At 39.7% G+C, this 21,039-nt stretch overlaps 1 protein-coding gene across 1 annotated transcript in view; it reads left to right on the top strand.

Annotated features, from left to right (window-relative positions):
- EPHA8 (EPH receptor A8) overlaps nucleotides 1–21,039 on the top strand; it is a 144,174-nt gene that overhangs the window by 107,448 nt on the left and 15,687 nt on the right. Inside the window, exons 11-15 of the mRNA XM_067472836.1 lie at nucleotides 3,217–3,402; nucleotides 5,515–5,576; nucleotides 8,558–8,767; nucleotides 12,316–12,465; nucleotides 19,850–20,040. Of these exons, the coding sequence (XP_067328937.1) occupies nucleotides 3,217–3,402; nucleotides 5,515–5,576; nucleotides 8,558–8,767; nucleotides 12,316–12,465; nucleotides 19,850–20,040 (799 nt within the window). The remainder of the gene's footprint in view (nucleotides 1–3,216; nucleotides 3,403–5,514; nucleotides 5,577–8,557; nucleotides 8,768–12,315; nucleotides 12,466–19,849; nucleotides 20,041–21,039) is intronic.

The raw sequence follows: 21,039 nt of genomic DNA, 5'->3' as shown, positions 1-21,039 counted from the left end.
CGACCCCATCCAGCACAGGCTGTAACCCTATGCCCTGTTCGGCCTTGCGACTGACCAGGAGTACCTCTGTCTTGTCTGGATTCAGTTTCAATTTCTTTGCCCTCATCCAGACCGTCACAGCGGCCAAGCACCGGTTCAGGACCTGGACAGCCTCCTTAGTAGCAGGTGGAAAGGAATGACAGTTGGACATCATCCGCGTACACATGACATCACACTCCGAAACTCCGGATGATCTCTCCCAGCGGCTTCATTTCTGAACTAGCAAGAACTAGCACAACAGTTACAGTTCTTGATCCAATATCTTGGATGCTCACGTGAAATTATTAGAGATAGCAACGAACAGGAAAGATCTCAAATCCCAACAATGAAAGACTGTGTTCATTCTAGGAATTTTTTTTTTGTTTGCCTCGTAATTCGGATCAAATTCGTAAAATTTTCTACTTACAGGCCAAAAACTTAAGAATCGAAACTTACCTGGTTCTTTTTTTAAATTTTTTTTTGTAAACCTCAGAAACCTCCCAAAGTCAGTTTCATATTCGGCACAAGGAAGCAAAGCAAAGCCAAAAAGGCTGCCTTTCCTCTCGCCACAAGGAGAGCGAAGCAGCAGGGAGAAAGCAGAGTTCGCTGGGAAAGAGAAAAGTAGTTTGGGAAGGCAGGGAGTCCTATGGCAGAGAATGCAAAAGTCCCTGTCCTAAACTACATTTCCCAGAATTTTGCTCAGCATCAAAAGCACCAATCAGAAGAGGGGAGAGATGTGTCCTTTGGAATGAGACTGAGAACGCGAAGAAATGTAGTTTGGGAAGGTGAGTAGCTGTATGCCAGAGAATGCAAAAGGCCCTGCCCTGAACTACATTCCCCAGAATTCTGCTCAGCATCAGAAAGCACCAAAAGAGGGGAGAGATGTGTCCTTTGGAATGAGACTGAGAACTCTGAGAAATGTAGTTTGGGAAGGTGAGTAGCTGTATGCCAGAGAATGCAAAAGGCCCTGCCCTGAACTACATTCCCCAGAATTCTGCTCAGCATCAGAAAGCACCAAAAGAGGGGAGAGATGTGTCCTTTGGAATGAGACTGAGAACTCTGAGAAATGTAGTTTGGGAAGGCAAGTAGCTGTATGCCAGAGAATGCAAAAGGCCCTGCCCTGAACTACATTCTCCAGAATTCTGCTCAGCATCAGAAAGCACCAGTCAGAAGAGGGGGGAGATGTGTCCTCTGGAAAGAGATTGAGAACTCTGAGAAATGTTTGGGAAAGTGAGTAGCTGTATGCCAGAAAATGCAAAAGGCCCTGCCCTGAACTATATTCCCCAGAATTCTGCTCAGCATCAGAAAACACCAATCATAAGAGGGAAGAGATGTGTTATTTGGATTGAGACTGAGAACTCGGAGAAATGTAGTTTGGGAAGGTGAGTAGCTGTATGCCAGAGAATGCAAAAGGCCCTGCCCTGAACTACTTTCTCCAGAATTCTGCTCAGCATCAGAAAGCCCCAATCAGAAGAGGGGAGAGATGTGTCCTTTGGAATGAGAGTGAGAACTCGGAGAAATGTAGTTTGGGAAGGTGAGTAGCTATATGCCAGAGAATGCAAAAGGCCCTGCCCTGAACTACATTTCCCAGAATTCTGCTCAGCATCAAAAGCACCAATTAGAAGAGGGGAGAGATGTGTCCTCTGGAAAGAGATTGAGAACTCTGGGAAATGTAGTATGGGAAGGTGAAGAGCCCTATGGCAGAGAATGCAAAAGGCCCTTCCCTGAACTACATTCCCCAGAATTGTGCTCTAGTAAGTACATCTCTGTGCTGTGTTGGGATGCTTCTCATACTATAGTGGAAGCATATGAATTAGTTTATAGGCTAGATGGTCATCTGTCAGTAGAGTTTTGATGGTGTTCTTTTGCTTGGAAGAAGGGGGTTGGACTAGATGGTCCTTGGAAGGTCGCCTTCAACTCTAGGATTCTATGAAAATTATTTAAATATTTTTAAAAATATTAAGAAAATAAATAAAATTATTACCATTAATATTAATAGATTAGCTGTCCCCTGCCATGCGTTGCTGTGGCCCAGTCAGTGTATATGTGCTGTTTGTGTCTATATTTGTGTATGTGTGTGTGTGTGTGTGTGAATATATGTGTGTTTGTGTATACATGTGGTTTTTCGTATGCGTTGTAATGTATTTTGGATTTTTTTTTTGCTTTTTAAGTCCCTACTGCTGTGTTTTTCAGTGTTTTTATGAGTGATGGTCACTCGTTGGCCTGAGAGGTGTCTTGTGTCCAAATTTGGTGACCATCAGAAAACACAGAACTTCCTGTTGTTCATGGGTGTTCTGTGTGGGAGGTTAGCCCCAATTCTATCATCGGTGGGGTTCAGAATGCTCTTTGATTGTAGGTGAACTATAAATCCCAGTAACTACAATTCCCAAATGTCAAGATCTATTTCCCCCCAAATTCCATCTGTATTCACATTTGGGCATATTGAGTATTTGTGCCAAGTTTGGTCCAGATCTATCATTGTTTGAGTCCACAGTGCTCTCTGGATGTAGGTGAACTACAACTCCCAAACTCAAGGTCAATGCCCACCAAACCCTTCCTGTATTTTCTCTTGGTTGTGGGAGTTCTGTGTGCCACATTTGGTTCAATTCCATCGTTGATTTTGTCATTTTGTCATTTGGGATTTTGTCATTTGGGAGTTGTAGTTGCTGGGATTTATAGTTAACCTACAATCAAAGAGCATTCTGAACTCCACCATCGTTGGTGGAGTTCAGAATGCTCTTTGATTGTAGGTTAACTATAAATCCCAGCAACTACAACTCCCAAATGACAAAATCAATTTTTTTGAGTGAAGGACATACATTGGGTTGTTAGGTGTCTTGTGTCCAAATTTGGTGTCAATTCGCCCAGTGGTTTTTGAGTTCTGTGAATACCACAAACGAACATTACATTTTTATTTATATAGATTATTATTATTATTGGCTTTTTACATCTCTTTTGCTGTGTTTTTCCATGTTTTTATGAGTGATGATCACTCGTTGGCCTGATGGGTGTCTTGTGTCCAAATTTGGTGTCAATTCGTCCAGTGGTTTTTGAGTTATGTTAATCCCACAAACGAACATTACATTTTTACTTATATAGATTAGGATAGTTGACTTCGATAGGCCTCAATATCGTATTCAATTCTCCCAAAAAGAGCCCATCGTTGTCTTAAGGACCTCTCGTTCTTTTGCTCTGCAGGAGAGTCGGGCGAAGTGTGCTACGGCCGGCTGAAGTTGCCCGGCAAGCGTGAGATGCCTGTGGCAGTCAAGGCTCTGAAGGCCGGCTACACCGAGAAGCAGAGGCGGGACTTCCTGAGCGAAGCCAGCATCATGGCGCAGTTCGACCACCCCAACGTCATCCACCTGGAAGGGGTCGTCACCAAAAGTAAGTCCAGGGATTGGCTGGTAGAAGACGGTGTGCGTCTTCACACCATGGCTGCATTCGTCTCAACCCAACTCCAGGAGCCCTGGACTTCTAAACCAAAGAGCTGGCATTGTCTATAGACGCCTCCAAGGTCATGTGACTAGCATGACTACATTGACCACCATTACCGTCCTGCTGAAGTGGTACCTATGGTCTACTCACATTTGCATGTTTTCGAACACATTTACCGCTCTTAGCCCACCAAATATCAGAATGTTTCACTTATCCACAGATTTTTGGGGAATTTCCAAAGTTTTTATAAACTTTTAAAATAATAAATAAATTTTTTTTTTCTATTTTCAAAATGTTGCTCACATTTGCATGTTTTTGAACTGCTGCGTTGGCAGAAGCTGGGGCTAACAGTGGGAGCTCACCCCATCCGTGGATTCAAATAGCTGACCGTAACTCACTGCACCACCACAGCCCCTAAAGCATACTTAGCTTCATGAAGGGAAAGAGAGAGAGAGAGAGCAAGAGATGGAGGGAGGCTGGAAGGAGGACAAAAGAAAAAAAAAAGATGCTTGTGCCTCTTTGTACTTCCTTTTGTTTTGTGTGGGTTTTATTCCCGGTATGTTTAGCTTTGTGAAGGGAAAGAGAGGGAGAGAGAGCAAGAGATGGAGGAAGGTTGGGAGGAGGACAAAAGAAAGGAAAAAATGGTGCTTCTGCCTCTTTGTACTTCCTTGTGTTTTGTATGGGTTTTATTCCCGGTATGTTTAGCTTCGTGAAGGGAAAGAGAGAGAGAGAGAGCAAGAGATGGAGGGAGGCTGGAAGGAAGGCAAAAGAAAAATAATGATGCTTCTGCCTCTTTGTACTTCCTTGTGTTTTGTGTGGGTTTTATTCCCGGTATGTTTAGCTTTGTGAAGGGAAAGAGAGAGAGAGAGAGAGCAAGAGATGGAGGGAGGCTGGAAGGAGGACAAAAGGAAGAAGAAAATGATGCTTCTGCCTCTTTGTACTTCCTTGTGTTTTGTGTGGGTTTTATTCCCGGTATGTTTAGCTTCGTGAAGGGAGAGAGAGAAAGCAAGAGATGGAGGGAGGCTGGAAGGAGGACAAAAGAAAGACAGAAAAAATGATGCTTCTGCCTCTTTGTACTTCCTTGTATTTTGTGTGGGTTTTATTCCCGGTATGTTTAGCTTCGTGAAGGGAAAGAGAGAGAGAGAGCAAGAGATGGAGGAAGGCTGGAAGGAGGACAAAAGGAAGAAGAAAATGATGCTTCTGCCTCTTTGTACTTCCTTGTGTTTTGTGTGGGTTTTATTCCCGGTATGTTTAGCTTCGTGAAGGGAAAGAGAGGGAGAGAGAGCAAGAGATGGAGGAAGGTTGGAAGGAGGACAAAAGAAAGAAAAAAAATGATGCTTCTGCCTCTTTGTACTTCCTTGTGTTTTGTGTGGGTTTTATTCCCGGTATGTTTAGCTTCGTGAAGGGAAAGAGAGAGAGAGAGCAAGAGATGGAGGGAGGCTGGAAGGAGGACAAAAGAAAAATAATGATGCTTCTGCCTCTTTGTACTTCCTTGTCATAACTTCTACTATGTTAAAGTAGAACTTTCTTTATTATTGTTTATATTATTATTATTAATAATAATATAAACAATAATAAATAATAATTTATTATTATTTATTATCGTTACTATTGTTTATTTCATTTTTATGATTGTTTTATTGGCCTGGAGTGCAACAGATTTCTTTGGACTATTTCTCTTTGGATTGACGGCTCTTTTTACTTCCTAATCAATTGGATTTACCTTTTATTGTGGATTACTTTTTTATTGCTTTGGCTTTTGTTACCCTCAATAAACTGCTTGCTATTTCAACTCAGCTGTATGATGTTTAAAGTCAGCGGGGAATCCTGCTCTGGAGTGCAACAGTCACATAAAAACAAGCACTATTAGAGAGAGATAAAAATTATTTTATTATTGTTGTTATTTATTATTGTTGTTATTGTTATTATTATTATTATTATTATTATTATTATTGTTATTGTTATTGTGTATTGTTTATTTTCATTTTCATCGGCCCGCGCTACACTCGCTGCAGAATGGTGGGGCTTCTCCATTAATGCGACCTTTCTTGTCTCCTGCAGGCAAATTAGTCATGATTGTGACCGAGTACATGGAGAACGGCTCGCTGGATTCCTTTCTCCGGGTAAAACAAAACAAAACAGGGCCAAAGAATAAGACAAATGGCTCCTTCTCGTGTGCATGAATTGGAGGGAATGTTGTTGCCATATTAACCCTGGAGTGCTTTCCATGTTCCTTGATTCGTGTTTGGGCGATGCTGCTGCGTTTGGGGGTCCCTTGATGAACCAACCTCCTTGATTAGCATTGAATGACCTGCCTGGGGGAATCCTTTGTTGGGAGGTGTTAGTTGGCCCTCATTGTTTCTTGTCTGGAATTCCCCTGAGTAGTCAGCCATAGCAGAGCACCTGATGACCCAACCTGGACACAGCACATTATTGGAGAACATAGAAATGCTGGACCACGCTCACAACCACCATGTCTGGCTAGGGGAGTCCTTTGTTGGGAGGTGTTAGCTGGCCCTGATTGTTTCCTGTCTGGAATTCCCCTGAGAAGTCAGCCATAGCGGGGCACCTGATGAACCAACCTGGACACAGCATATTATTGGAGAACATAGAAATGCTGGACCACGCTAACAGCCTCCATGTCTGGCTAGGGGAATCCTTTGTTGGGAGGTATTAGCTGGCCCTGATTGTTCCCTGTCTGGAATTCCCCTGAGAAGTCAGCCATAGTACAGCACCTGATGAACAAACCTGGACACAGCACATTATTGGAGAACATAGAAATGCTGGACCACTCTCACAACCACCATGTCAGACTAGGGCAATCCTTTGTTGGGAGGTGTTAGCTGGTCCTGATTATTTCTTGTCTGGAATTCCCCTGAGAAGTCAGCCATAGCAGAGCACCTGATGAACCAACCTGGACACAGCATATTATTGGAGAACATAGAAATGCTGGACCACGCTAACAGCCTCCATGTCTGGCTAGGGGAATCCTTTGTTGGGAGGTATTAGCTGGCCCTGATTGTTCCCTGTCTGGAATTCCCCTGAGAAGTCAGCCATAGTACAGCACCTGATGAACAAACCTGGACACAGCACATTATTGGAGAACATAGAAATGCTGGACCACTCTCACAACCACCATGTCAGACTAGGGCAATCCTTTGTTGGGAGGTGTTAGCTGGTCCTGATTATTTCTTGTCTGGAATTCCCCTGAGAAGTCAGCCATAGCAGAGCACCTGATGAACCAACCTGGACACAGCATATTATTGGAGAACATAGAAATGCTGGACCACGCTAACAGCCTCCATGTCTGGCTAGGGGAATCCTTTGTTGGGAGGTATTAGCTGGCCCTGATTGTTCCCTGTCTGGAATTCCCCTGAGAAGTCAGCCATAGTACAGCACCTGATGAACAAACCTGGACACAGCACATTATTGGAGAACATAGAAATGCTGGACCACTCTCACAACCACCATGTCAGACTAGGGCAATCCTTTGTTGGGAGGTGTTAGCTGGTCCTGATTATTTCTTGTCTGGAATTCCCCTGAGAAGTCAGCCATAGCAGAGCACCTGATGAACCAACCTGGACACAGCATAGTATTTGAGAACACAGGATTGTTGGATCACTCTCACAACGACACATGTCGGACTACACAGAGAAGCCATTGAAATCCACAAGAAACACATGGACAACGTCAACAGAAAGGAGGAAACCATGATAATAAACACAATCTGGCTACCAGTGTTAAAAAAAATCCTCTAAAGTCAGGACAGTACATAAAGAACAACACTCAGAACAGAGGGGAATTCCAGACAGGAAATAATCAGGCCCAGCTAACACCTCCCAACAAAGGATTCCCCCAGGCAGGAAGTAGCCACACTTTGAAGCTGCAAGTAATTTTTTATTAAAATATTTACTATATTAAAATATTATATATATTACATTTTTATATTTTATATATTGCATTATATATTTTAGATATTTTATATTGATAATCTTTTTATAATTTTATATTTTTTATATTTTATGTTTTAATAAAAGGTAAAATGTAAAATATAAAATATTCAAAATATTAAAATATTATATATATATATATATATAACATTTTAATATTTTATATATTTTATATATATTGAATTATATGTATTATATATTTTTATAAATTTATATTTTTTATATTTTGTTTTATTAAAAAGTAAAATGTAAAATATAAAAGAATGTAAAATATTTAAAATATTAAAATATTATATATATATTATTTTTATATTTTATGTATTTTTATATATTGCATTATATATTATAGATATTTTATGCTGATAATATTTTTATAATTTTATATTTTTTATATTTTACATTTTAATAGAAGGTAAAATGTAAAATTTAAAAGAATATAAAATATTTAAAATATTTTATATATTATATATTATATATATATTGTATTATATATTCTACAATATATTTTATGTTGTTAATATTTTTATAATTATTCTTTTTATATTTTTATATATTTTATATTTTTATATTATATATATTATATTTTATATGTTTATATATTTTGTTATTAATATTTTTAATATTTTATAATATTTTTAATGTTTTTATAATATTTTTATTTTAAGTCCATTACCTGGACTGCCAAAAATTTAAGCTATATTTTATTTTAAAATATTTTAATATTAAAAATATTTTAATATTTTAATTATACATATAATATTTATATATTTAACAACAACAACAACAACTTCTAATAACCTAGACCCTTGGAAGAGCCAGATATTCAGAGACAAATCCCAGACACTTAGACCTAATATGCATGTGTGCTGTGTTGTTATGTACATGGCTGGATGGCCATCTGTCGGGAGTGCTTTAAGATTTCCCTGCTTCTGGGGGTTGGACTGGATGGACCACAAGGTCTTTTCCAACTCTGGGATTCTATGATTCTATGTAAATACTACTGCTACTACTACTATTATTATTATTACCTAGGAAATTGGATATATTATTAGAGAATTATTATTATTATTATTATTATTATTATTATTATTATTATTATTGTGGGAATCTTTCTCATCTCGTTGGAGGAATTCAAGAGGTTCTTCTCTCCACAGAAACACGACGGACAGTTCACCGTCCTCCAGCTAGTAGTCATGCTGCGGGGCATCGGTGCTGGCATGCGCTATCTCGCCGACCTTGGCTATGTGCACCGTGACCTGGCTGCCCGCAACATCCTGGTCAATGGCAACTTGGTCTGCAAGGTCTCCGACTTTGGACTCTCCCGGATCCTGGAGAATAATCCCGAGGCAGCTTACACCACCACGGTAATTTCTACACGATGGCGGGTTCCTGCATTAATGTTTAGATGTCTGAAAGCATTTGAGATGTTCTGCAACCATTTCTGGTATGTGGAATTCCACTCATGGTCCAGATGTTTCCTGAAAGCTTCTGAGATGTTCTACAACTATTTCTAGTATTTGGAATTTAGCTTAACTTTTTGGCAGTCCAGGTAATGGAGAGTCTCACCATCCACTCTTGGTCCAGATGCTTCCTGGAAGCATCTGAGATGTTCTACAACCATATCTGAGATATTCTGCAACCATTTCTGGTATGTGGAATTCCACTCATGGTCCAGATGCTTCCTGAAAGCATCTGAGATGTTCTACAACTATTTCTAGTATTTGGAATTTAGCTTAAATTTTTGGCAGTCCAGGTAATGGAGAGTCTCATCATCCACTCTTGGTCCAGATGCTTCCTGAAAGCATCTGAGATGTTCTACAGCTATTTCTGGTATGTGGAATTCCACTCCTGGTCCAGATGTTTCCTGAAAGCATCTGAGATGTTCTACAACTATTTCTAGTATTTGGAATTTAGTTTCAGTTTTTGGCAGTCCAGGTAGTGGAGAACTCTTATGTTCCACTCCTGGTCAAGATGCTTCCTGAAAGCATCTGTGATGTTCTACAACCATTTCCGGTATGTGGAATTCAATTCCTGGTCCAGATGCTTTCTGAAAGCATCTGAGATGTACTACAACTATTTCTAATATTTGGAATTTAGTATTGGTTTTTGGCAGTTCAGGTAGTGGAGAGCTCTCATGGTCCACTCTTGGTCCAGATGATTCCTGAAAGCAACTGAGATGTTCTGCAACCATTTCTGGTATGTGGAATTCCACTCCTGGTCCAGATGCTTCCTGAAAGCATCTGAGATGTTCGACAACCATTTCTGGCATGTGGAATTCCACTCCTGGTCCAGATGCTTCCTGAAAGCATCTGAGATGTTCTACAGCCATTTTTGGCATGTGGAATTCCACTCCTGGTCCAGATGTTTCCTGAAAGCATCTGGGATGTACTACAACTATTTCTAATATTTGGAATTTAGTATCGGTTTTTGGCAGTTCAGGTAGTGGAGAGCTCTCATGGTCCACTCCTGGTCCAGATGCTTCCTGAAAGCATCTGAGATGTTCTACAACCATTTCTGGTATGTGGAATTCCACTCTTGGTCCAGATGCTTCCTGAAAGCATCTGAGATGTTCTATAACTATTTCTAGTATTTGGAATTTAGCTTAATTTTTTGGCAGTCCAGGTAATGGAGAACCTCATCATCCATTCTTGGTCCAGATGCTTCGTGAAAGCATCTGAGATGCTCTGCAACCATTTCTGGTATGTGGAATTCCACTCCTGGTCCAGATGTTTCCTGAAAGCATCTGAGATGCTCTGCAACCATTTCTGGTATGTGGAATTCCACTCTTGGTCCAGATGCTTCCTGAAAGCATCTGAGATGTTCTACAACCATTTCTGGTATGTGGAATTCCACTCCTGGTCCAGAGGCTTCTTGAAAGCATCTGAGATGTTCTACAACCATTTCTGGTATGTGGAATTCCACTCTTGGTCCAGGTGCTTCCTGAAAGCATCTGAGATGTTCTACAACCATTTCTGGTTTGTGGAATTCCACTCCTGGTCCAGATCCTCCTTGAAAGCATCTGAGATGCCCTGCAACCATTTCTGGTATGTGGAATTCCACTCCTGGTCCAGATGCTTCTTGAAAGCATCTGAGATGCTCTGCAACCATTTCTGATATGCGGAATTCCACTCCTGGTCCAGACGTTTCCTGAAAGCATCTGAGATGTACTACAACTATTTCTAATATTTGGAATTTAGTATTGGTTTTTGGCAGTTCAGGTAGTGGAGAGCTCTCATGGTCCACTCTTGGTCCAGATGATTCCTGAAAGCAACTGAGATGTTCTGCAACCATTTCTGGTATGTGGAATTCCACTTTTGGACCAGATGCTTCCTGAAAGCATCTGAGATGTACTACAACTATTTCTAATATTTGGAATTTAGTATTGGTTTTTGGCAGTTCAGGTAGTGGAGAGTTCTCATGGTCCACTCCTGGTCCAGATGCTTCCTGAAAGCATCTGAGATGTTCTACAACCATTTCTGGCATGTGGAATTCCACTCCTGGTCCAGATGCTTCCTGAAAACAACTGAGATGCTCTGCAACCATTTCTGGTATGTGGAATTCCACTCCACGAAGGTAGAGTGGAATTCCACGAAGCTGGAGACATTACTTTTCATTCAACCCTTGTAGGTACCAGAATTCCTGAAAGCATTTGAGATGTTCTGCAACCATTTCTGGTATGTGGAATTCCACTCCTGGTCCAGATGTTTCCTGAAAGCATCTGAGATGTTCTACAACTATTTCTAGTATTTGGAATTAGTTTCAGTTTTTGGCAGTCCAGGTAGTGGAGAGCTCTCATGGTCCACTTTCCGGTATGTGGAATTCCACTCCTGGTCCAGATGCTTCCTGAAAGCATCTGAGATGTTCTACAACTATTTCTAGTATTTGGAATTTAGCTTAAATTTTTGACAGTCCGGGTAATGAAGAGCATCATCCACTCTTGGTCCAGATGCTTCCTGAAAGCATTTGAGATGCTCTGCAACTATTTCTGGTATGTGGAATTCCACTCCTGTTTTCTGTAGAACATCTCCGATGCTTTCAGGAAGCATCTGGACCAGGAGTGGAATTCCACATACCAGAAATAGTTGCAGAGCATCTCAAATGCTTTCAGGAAGCATCTGGACCAAGAGTGGATGATGCTCTTCATTACCCGGACTGTCAAAAATTTAAGCTAAATTCCAAATACTAGAAATAGTTGTAGAACATCTTCCTGAAAGCATCAGAGATGTTCTACAACTATTTCTAGTATTTGGAATTTAGCTTAAATTTTTGGCAGTCTAGGTAATGGAGAGCTGTCATGGTCCACTCCTGGTCCAGATGTTTCCTGAAAGCATCTGAGATGTTCTGCAACCATTTCTGGTATGTGGAATTCCACACCTGGTCCAGATGCTTCCTGAAAGCATCTGAGATGTTCTATAACCATTTCTCGTATGTGGAATTCCACGAAGGTGGAGGTATTACTTTTCATTCAACCCTTGTAGGTATCCGAATTCCTGAAAACATTTGAGATGTTCTGCAACTATTTCTGGTATGTGGAATTCCACTCCTGGTCCAGATGTTTCCTGAAAGCATTTGAGATGTTCTACAACTATTTCTAGTATTTGGAATTTAGTTTCCATTTTTATGCAGTCCAGGTAATGAAGAGCATCATCATCCACTCTTGGTCCAGATGCTTCCTGAAAGCATTTGAGATGTTCTACAACCATTCCTGGTATGTGGAATTCCATTCCTGGTCCAGATGCTTCCTGAAAGCATCTGAGATGTTCTATAACCATTTCTGGTATGTGGAATTCCACTCCACGAAGGTACCCGAATTCAAATTTTGGATTTCCGAATTCTATGGTTTGCACAGCTCAAAACCATGTTTGGCAGAGTCAAGTGAGATATTATATCAGTTGAATCTTTTATCTTCCAGGGTGGGAAGATCCCAGTTCGGTGGACGGCGCCTGAAGCCATCACATACCGGAAGTTCTCCTCAGCCAGCGATGTGTGGAGCTACGGCATTGTCATGTGGGAAGTGCTAGCGTATGGAGAGCGGCCATATTGGAACATGACGAACCGGGATGTAAGGAAAGAAAGCAGATGGTTCCTCTGCAGGGTTGAAATCTGTCCAATGGAGCTTTCCTTCCTGGGACTTGATAGTTGGTATTTATTTATCGTGTCAGGAGCAAACCCACTCGCATGTCGTGGATTCCACTTTGTGGCCCCATTTCTTAAGGTTGGCTCTGCATCTCGTGGTGCCCGAGCGCAGTCTGTTCAGCACCTTCCAAGTCACCCAGTTTTCTGTTAGCCCAGGGGGGAGTCTCTCATTTGGTATCAGCCATTGGTTGAGGTTCTGGGTTTGAGCCTGCCACTTTTGGACTCTCGTTTGCTGAGGTGTTTAAGCGAGTGTCTCTGTAGATCTTAGAAAACTATGTCTAGATTTAAGTCGTTGACGTGCTGTCTGAGTTTGTGTTGATCCCACAAAAGAACATTACATTTTTATTTTGCACATGCGTTGTTTCTTTGGCATTTTAAGTCCCTTCTGCTATGTTTTTCAGTTTTTTTACGAATGATGTTCATTCGTTGGCCTGAGAGGTGTCTTGTGTCCAAATTTGGTGTCATTCCACCCAGTGGTTTTTGAGTTATGTTAATCCCACAAACGAACATTATATTTTTATTTTGCACATGTGTTGTTTTTTGGCTTTTTAAGCCTTTTCTGTTGTATTTTTCGGTGTTTTTATGAATGATGGTCATTCGTTGGCCTCATAGGTGTCTTGTGTCCAAATTTGGTGTCAATTCACCCAGTGGTTTTTGAGTTGTGTTGATCCCACAAACGAACATTACATTTTTATTTTGCGCATGCGTTATAATGTATTTTTTTATTTTTGGGCTTCTTAAGTCCTGTTTTTCAGTATTTTTATGAGTGACGGTCGTTCGTTGGCATGATAGGTGTATTCTGTCCAAATTTGGTGTCTATCCATCCAGTGGTTTTTGAGTTGTGTTGATCCCACAAATGAACATTACATTTTTATTTTGCACGTGTTGTTTTTTGGCTTTTAAGGTCTCTTCTGCTGTGTTTTCAGTGTTTTTATGAGTGCTAGTCACTCGTTGGCCTGACAGGTGTCTTGTGTCCAATTTTGGTGTCAATCCGTCCCGTGGTTTTTGAGTTGTGTTAATCCCACAAACGAACATTACATTTTTATTGAGCACATTCGTTGGTTTTTTTTGCTTTTTAAAGTCTCTTCTGCTGTGTTTTTCAGTGTTTTTATGAGTGATGGTCACTCGTTGGCCTGAGAGGTGTCTTGTGTCCAATTTTGGTGTCAATTCGCCCAGTGGTTTTTGAGTTATGTTAATCCCACAGACGAACATTATATTTTTATTTTGCACATGTGTTGATTTTTGGCTTTTTAAGTCTCTTCTGTTGTGTTTTTCAGTGTTTTTATGAGTGATGGTCATTTCTTGGCCTCATAGGTGTCTTGTGTCCAAATTTGGTGTCAATTCGCCTAGTGGTTTTTGTGTTGTGTTGATCCCACGAGCGAACATTACATTTTTATTTTGTGCATGCATTATAATGTATTTTTTATTTTTTGGGCTTCTTAAGTCCTGTTTTTCAGTGTTTTTATGAGTGACGGTCATTCGTTGGCATGATAGGTGTATTCTGTCCAAATTTGGTGTCTATCCATCCAGTGGTTTTTGAGTTGTGTTGATCCCACAAATGAACGTTACATTTTTATTTTGCACATGTTGTTTTTTGGCTTTTAAGGTCTCTTCTGCTGTGTTTCAGTGTTTTTCAGTGTTTCACTCATTGTCCTGACAGGTGTCTTGTGTTTTGGTGTCAATTCGCCCAGTGGTTTTTGAGTTGTGTTGATCCCACAAACAAACATTACATTTTAATTTTGCACATGTGTTGATTTTTGTCTTTTTCAGTCTCTTCTGTTGTGTTTTTCAGTGTTTTTATGAGTGATGGTCACTTGTTAGCCTGATAGGTGTCTTGTGTCCAAATTTGGCGTCAATCCATCCAGTGGTTTTTGAGTTGTGTTGATCCCACAAACGAATATTACATTTTAATTTTGCACATGTGTTGATTTTTGTCTTTTTAAGTCTCTTCTGTTGTGTTTTTCAGTGTTTTTATGAGAGATGGTCATTCGTTGGCCTCATAGGTGCCTTGTGTCCAAATTTGGTGTCAATTCGCCCAGTGGTTTTTGAGTTGTGTTGATCCCACAAACGAACATTACATTTTTATTTTGCGCATGCATTATAATGTATTTTTTTTATTTTTTGGGCTTCTTAAGTCCTGTTTTTCAGTGTTTTTATGAGTGACGGTCATTCATTGGCATGATAGGTGTATTCTGTCCAAATTTGGTGTCTATCCATCCAGTGGTTTTTGAGTTGTGTTGATCCCACAAACGAACATTACATTTTTATTGAGCACATTCGTTGTTGTTTCTTTGCTTTTTAAAGTCTCTTCTGTTGTGTTTTTCAGTGTTTTTATGAATGATGGTCACTCGTTGGCCTGACAGGTGTGTTGTGTCCAATTTTGGCGTCAATTCGCCCAGTGGTTTTTGTGTTGTGTTGATCCCACAAACGAACATTACATTTTTATTTTGCACATGCGTTGTTTAAGCCTTTTCTGTTGTGTTTTTCAGTGTTTTTATGAGTGATGGTCACTTGTTAGCCTGATAGGTGTCTTGTGTCCAAATTTGGCGTCAATCCATCCAGTGGTTTTTGAGTTGTGTTGATCCCACAAACGAACATTACATTTTTATTTTACACATGTGTTGTTTTTTGGCTTTTTACATCTCTTCTGTTGTGTTTTTCAGAAGGTCATTCATTGGCCCCATAGGTGTCTTGTGTCCAAATTTGGTGTGAATTCACCAAGTAGTTTTTGAGTTCTGTTGATCCCACGAGCGAACATTACATTTTTATTTTGCGCATGCGTTATAATGTATTTTTTATTTTTTGAGCTTCTTAAGTCCTGTTTTTCAGTGTTTTTATGAGTGACGGTCATTCGTTGGCATGATAGGTGTATTCTGTCCAAATTTGGTGTCTATCCATCCAGTGGTGTTTGAGTTGTGTTGATCCCACAAACGAACGTTACATTTTTATTTTGCACGTGTTGTTTTTTGGCTTTTAAGGTCTCTTCTGCTGTGTTTCAGTGTTTTTATGAGTGATTGTCACTCATTGTCCTGACAGGTGTCTTGTGTTTTGGTGTCAATTCGCCCAGTGGTTTTTGAGTTGTGTTGATCCCACAAACAAACATTACATTTTAATTTTGCACATGTGTTGATTTTTGTCTTTTTAAGTCTCTTCTGTTGTGTTTTTCAGTGTTTTTATGAGTGATGGTCACTTGTTAGCCTGATAGGTGTCTTGTGTCCAATTTTGGGTCAATCCGCCCAGTGGTTTTTGAGTTGTGTTAATCCCACAAATGAATATTACATTTTAATTTTGCACATGTGTTGATTTTTGTCTTTTTAAGTCTCTTCTGTTGTGTTTTTCAGTGTTTTTATGAGAGATGGTCATTCGTTGGCCTCATAGGTGCCTTGTGTCCAAATTTGGTGTCAATTCGCCCAGTGGTTTTTGAGTTGTGTTGATCCCACAAACGAACATTACATTTTTATTTTGCGCATGCATTATAATGTATTTTTTTATTTTTTGGGCTTCTTAAGTCCTGTTTTTCAGTGTTTTTATGAGTGACGGTCATTCATTGGCATGATAGGTGTATTCTGTCCAAATTTGGTGTCTATCCATCCAGTGGTTTTTGAGTTGTGTTGATCCCACAAACGAACATTACATTTTTATTGAGCACATTCGTTGTTGTTTCTTTGCTTTTTAAAGTCTCTTCTGTTGTGTTTTTCAGTGTTTTTATGAATGATGGTCACTCGTTGGCCTGACAGGTGTGTTGTGTCCAATTTTGGCGTCAATTCGCCCAGTGGTTTTTGTGTTGTTTTGATCCCACAAACGAACATTACATTTTTATTTTGCACATGCGTTGTTTAAGCCTTTTCTGTTGTGTTTTTCAGTGTTTTTATGAGTGATGGTCACTTGTTAGCCTGATAGGTGTCTTGTGTCCAAATTTGGCGTCAATCCATCCAGTGGTTTTTGAGTTGTGTTGATCCCACAAACGAACATTACATTTTTATTTTACACATGTGTTGTTTTTTGGCTTTTTACATCTCTTCTGTTGTGTTTTTCAGAAGGTCATTCATTGGCCCCATAGGTGTCTTGTGTCCAAATTTGGTGTGAATTCACCAAGTAGTTTTTGAGTTCTGTTGATCCCACGAGCAAACATTACATTTTTATTTTGCGCATGCGTTATAATGTATTTTTTATTTTTTGAGCTTCTTAAGTCCTGTTTTTCAGTGTTTTTATGAGTGACGGTCATTCGTTGGCATGATAGGTGTATTCTGTCCAAATTTGGTGTCTATCCATCCAGTGGTGTTTGAGTTGTGTTGATCCCACAAACGAACGTTACATTTTTATTTTGCACGTGTTGTTTTTTGGCTTTTAAGGTCTCTTCTGCTGTGTTTCAGTGTTTTTCAGTGTTTCACTCATTGTCCTGACAGGTGTCTTGTGTTTTGGTGTCAATTCGCCCAGTGGTTTTTGAGTTGTGTTGATCCCACAAACAAACATTACATTTTAATTTTGCACATGTGTTGATTTTTGTCTTTTTCAGTCTCTTCTGTTGTGTTTTTCAGTGTTTTTATGAGTGATGGTCACTTGTTAGCCTGATAGGTGTCTTGTGTCCAAATTTGGCGTCAATCCATCCAGTGGTTTTTGAGTTGTGTTGATCCCACAAACGAATATTACATTTTAATTTTGCACATGTGTTGATTTTTGTCTTTTTAAGTCTCTTCTGTTGTGTTTTTCAGTGTTTTTATGAGAGATGGTCATTCGTTGGCCTCATAGGTGCCTTGTGTCCAAATTTGGTGTCAATTCGCCCAGTGGTTTTTGAGTTGTGTTGATCCCACAAACGAACATTACATTTTTATTTTGCGCATGCATTATAATGTATTTTTTTATTTTTTGGGCTTCTTAAGTCCTGTTTTTCAGTGTTTTTATGAGTGACGGTCATTCATTGGCATGATAGGTGTATTCTGTCCAAATTTGGTGTCTATCCATCCAGTGGTTTTTGAGTTGTGTTGATCCCACAAACGAACATTACATTTTTATTGAGCACATTCGTTGTTGTTTCTTTGCTTTTTAAAGTCTCTTCTGTTGTGTTTTTCAGTGTTTTTATGAATGATGGTCACTCGTTGGCCTGACAGGTGTGTTGTGTCCAATTTTGGCGTCAATTCGCCCAGTGGTTTTTGTGTTGTGTTGATCCCACAAACGAACATTACATTTTTATTTTGCACATGCGTTGTTTAAGCCTTTTCTGTTGTGTTTTTCAGTGTTTTTATGAGTGATGGTCACTTGTTAGCCTGATAGGTGTCTTGTGTCCAAATTTGGCGTCAATCCATCCAGTGGTTTTTGAGTTGTGTTGATCCCACAAACGAACATTACATTTTTATTTTACACATGTGTTGTTTTTTGGCTTTTTACATCTCTTCTGTTGTGTTTTTCAGAAGGTCATTCATTGGCCCCATAGGTGTCTTGTGTCCAAATTTGGTGTGAATTCACCAAGTAGTTTTTGAGTTCTGTTGATCCCACGAGCGAACATTACATTTTTATTTTGCGCATGCGTTATAATGTATTTTTTATTTTTTGAGCTTCTTAAGTCCTGTTTTTCAGTGTTTTTATGAGTGACGGTCATTCGTTGGCATGATAGGTGTATTCTGTCCAAATTTGGTGTCTATCCATCCAGTGGTGTTTGAGTTGTGTTGATCCCACAAACGAACGTTACATTTTTATTTTGCACGTGTTGTTTTTTGGCTTTTAAGGTCTCTTCTGCTGTGTTTTTCAGTGTTTTTATGAGTGATTGTCACTCATTGTCCTGACAGGTGTCTTGTGTTTTGGTGTCAATTCGCCCAGTGGTTTTTGAGTTGTGTTGATCCCACAAACAAACATTACATTTTAATTTTGCACATGTGTTGATTTTTGTCTTTTTAAGTCTCTTCTGTTGTGTTTTTCAGTGTTTTTATGAGTGATGGTCACTTGTTAGCCTGATAGGTGTCTTGTGTCCAATTTTGGGTCAATCCGCCCAGTGGTTTTTGAGTTGTGTTAATCCCACAAATGAATATTACATTTTTATTTATATAGATATATACACACACATATGTATACACCAGATCCAATCAAAGGAAGACTAAGATCTAGTCAAGCTAATCTTAGATCTAATCAAATGAAGAGAGGATCTAATCAGGGCAAGCAAAGTCAGCTCCCGACAAGCTGACGGTGGAGATGAATTATATACACAGAGCCAAGATCAATACTGCAAATAAGCGCCTCCAGAGAGACAATTGCTTTCGGTTAGGGAGCTAGAAATCCCCAGGATTTGTTGAGCCCACAGTGTCAAATTGTGTTAGTTTCCCCAGTGCCTGACAACCCTGGCTTGCTTTTGCTGAACAAGATGGGCACCGAGTTCCACAGGCTGTTGCCCGGTTGGGAAGAGGTGAAGCCAAGGTCTTGAGCAGGAGGAGGACAAGGACATATTAACAAACAAAATTTTCAAATATCCCAATATAATAATAATAATAATAATAATAATAATAATAGAAGTGGCATCTGTCCAACTTCGTGGCTCTAACTACTCCCCCCTACTGATAGAACCAATTAAGAAATGATATTTATTTGGGCTGGGCGGTTTCGTTCGTTAATTTCGTAATTCGTTATTAATTCGTATTTAAATTAGCTTACGATCCGATATTGAGCCATGCAGGAATAGTGTGAGGAGTAAATTAGATTCGAAACAATTTTTTCAATTTATTTCGTAATTATTTTGTTATTTCGAAATTATTTCGTAATTATTTCATAATTATTTCGTAATTATTTTGGCATGTCTGGTGCAAGTTTTATAGTTGTTGTTTGTTTTATCACACCAACAGTCAACAACAGAGGGAGAGGGAAGCTTCAGAAGTTCCCCCTGTCCCATTTGGAGAGTTTTTTAGCATATTGCGCAATCGCGTCCGCCATTAACGAATCGATTTGAAATTAACGAAATTTCGTAAATAACGAAACTTTGAAATCTCAAAATTTCAGAAGTATTTAGAATTTGGATACGCTAGCGCCCCCTGGAAACGAATCGAGTTTAGAAACATTTTTTTCCGTGGTTACCCAGCCCTAATATTTATAACTCAGGAACAAAAATTGTGTTACATAGTGTGATCAAATCTACAACTGCAGAGAGCTGACTGTTATAGCCCGGCCTCTTAGACTTCCAGTAACTTCCAAAAGTGGGGAAAAGAAATAAGAGGGGTTTGCTGACACTCAAATTTTTCGACTCAGATTAAAAATAAGCGAAGGTGAGGATGTAGACTGAAATAGCTGACTTGATCTCACTCTTGTGTTGGTGGACTCCACTGTCACAGGTCATCCAGTCTGTGGAGGAAGGCTATCGGCTGCCGGCCCCCATGGGCTGCCCCACCGCTCTCCATCAGCTCATGCTGGACTGCTGGCAGAAGGACCGCAACGAGAGGCCGCGCTTCTCCCAGATTGTCGGCATCCTGGACAAGCTCATCCGCAGCCCACAGAACCTGAAGTGTACGGCTACCGTCAGCCGGTAGGTCAACCAGTGTGGAGATGGCCCTATGGGAAGGAGGATATCCTGTTACAATCCATATACAAGTTAAGCATAACCAATGATCAATTATGACATCAGGATGATGAGACCAATCTTAGTGGCCAACATAACTCATGGTTTGATACAACTATGACATAGTCCCAAGCAACAAGTAATGTAATTGTTGATTGGATCATTGGATTTCTGAAACTTTGGAGAAATTATGTTCTGATTATATTGTGACACTAGCCGTCCCCTGCCATGCATTGCTGTGGCCCACATGGGAGTTCTATGTGAGAGGTTTGGTCGAATTCTATCGTTGGTGGGGTTCAGAATGCTCTGTGATTGTAGGTTTACTATAAATCCCAGCAACTACAACTCCCAAATGTCAAGTTTCTATTTTTCCCAAACTCCACCAGTGTTCACATTTGGGCATATGGAGTATTTGTGTAGAGTTTGGTCCAGATCCATCATTGTTTGAGTCCACAGTGATCTCTGGATGTAGGTGAACTATAACTCCAAATCCAAAGGACACTACCCATTAGGGCTGGGCGGTTTCGTTCGTTAATTTTGTAATTCGTTATTAATTCGTTATTTTTTTTTATAACAAAGTGATATTGAACCATTCAGGAGCAACTAAAAAACAAAACGAATTTTTCAATTCGTTTCGTAATTGTTTCGTAATTGTTTCGAAATCGTTTTGAAATCGTTTTGAAATCGTTTTGTTATTATTTCCGCATGTCTGGTGCAAGTTTTAGGGTTGCTGTTTGTTTTATCAGTGAAAAAATATATAATTATCACACCAACAGTCAACAACAGAGGGAGAGGGAAGCTTCAGAAGTTCCCCCTGTCCCATTTGGAGGGTTTTTTAGCGTATTGCGCAATTGCGTCCGCCATTAACGAATCAATTCCTAATTGTTTCGTAATTGTTTCGTAATTTCCGAAATTTCGTATATTTCGAACTTTTTAAAAGAAAAAATTCGGAATTCTTTTAAAAAT

Source organism: Anolis sagrei, chromosome 13 (genome assembly GCF_037176765.1).
Source record: "Anolis sagrei isolate rAnoSag1 chromosome 13, rAnoSag1.mat, whole genome shotgun sequence".
NCBI lineage: Eukaryota > Metazoa > Chordata > Lepidosauria > Squamata > Dactyloidae > Anolis > Anolis sagrei.
This window is presented reverse-complemented; position numbering and strand designations above follow the sequence as displayed.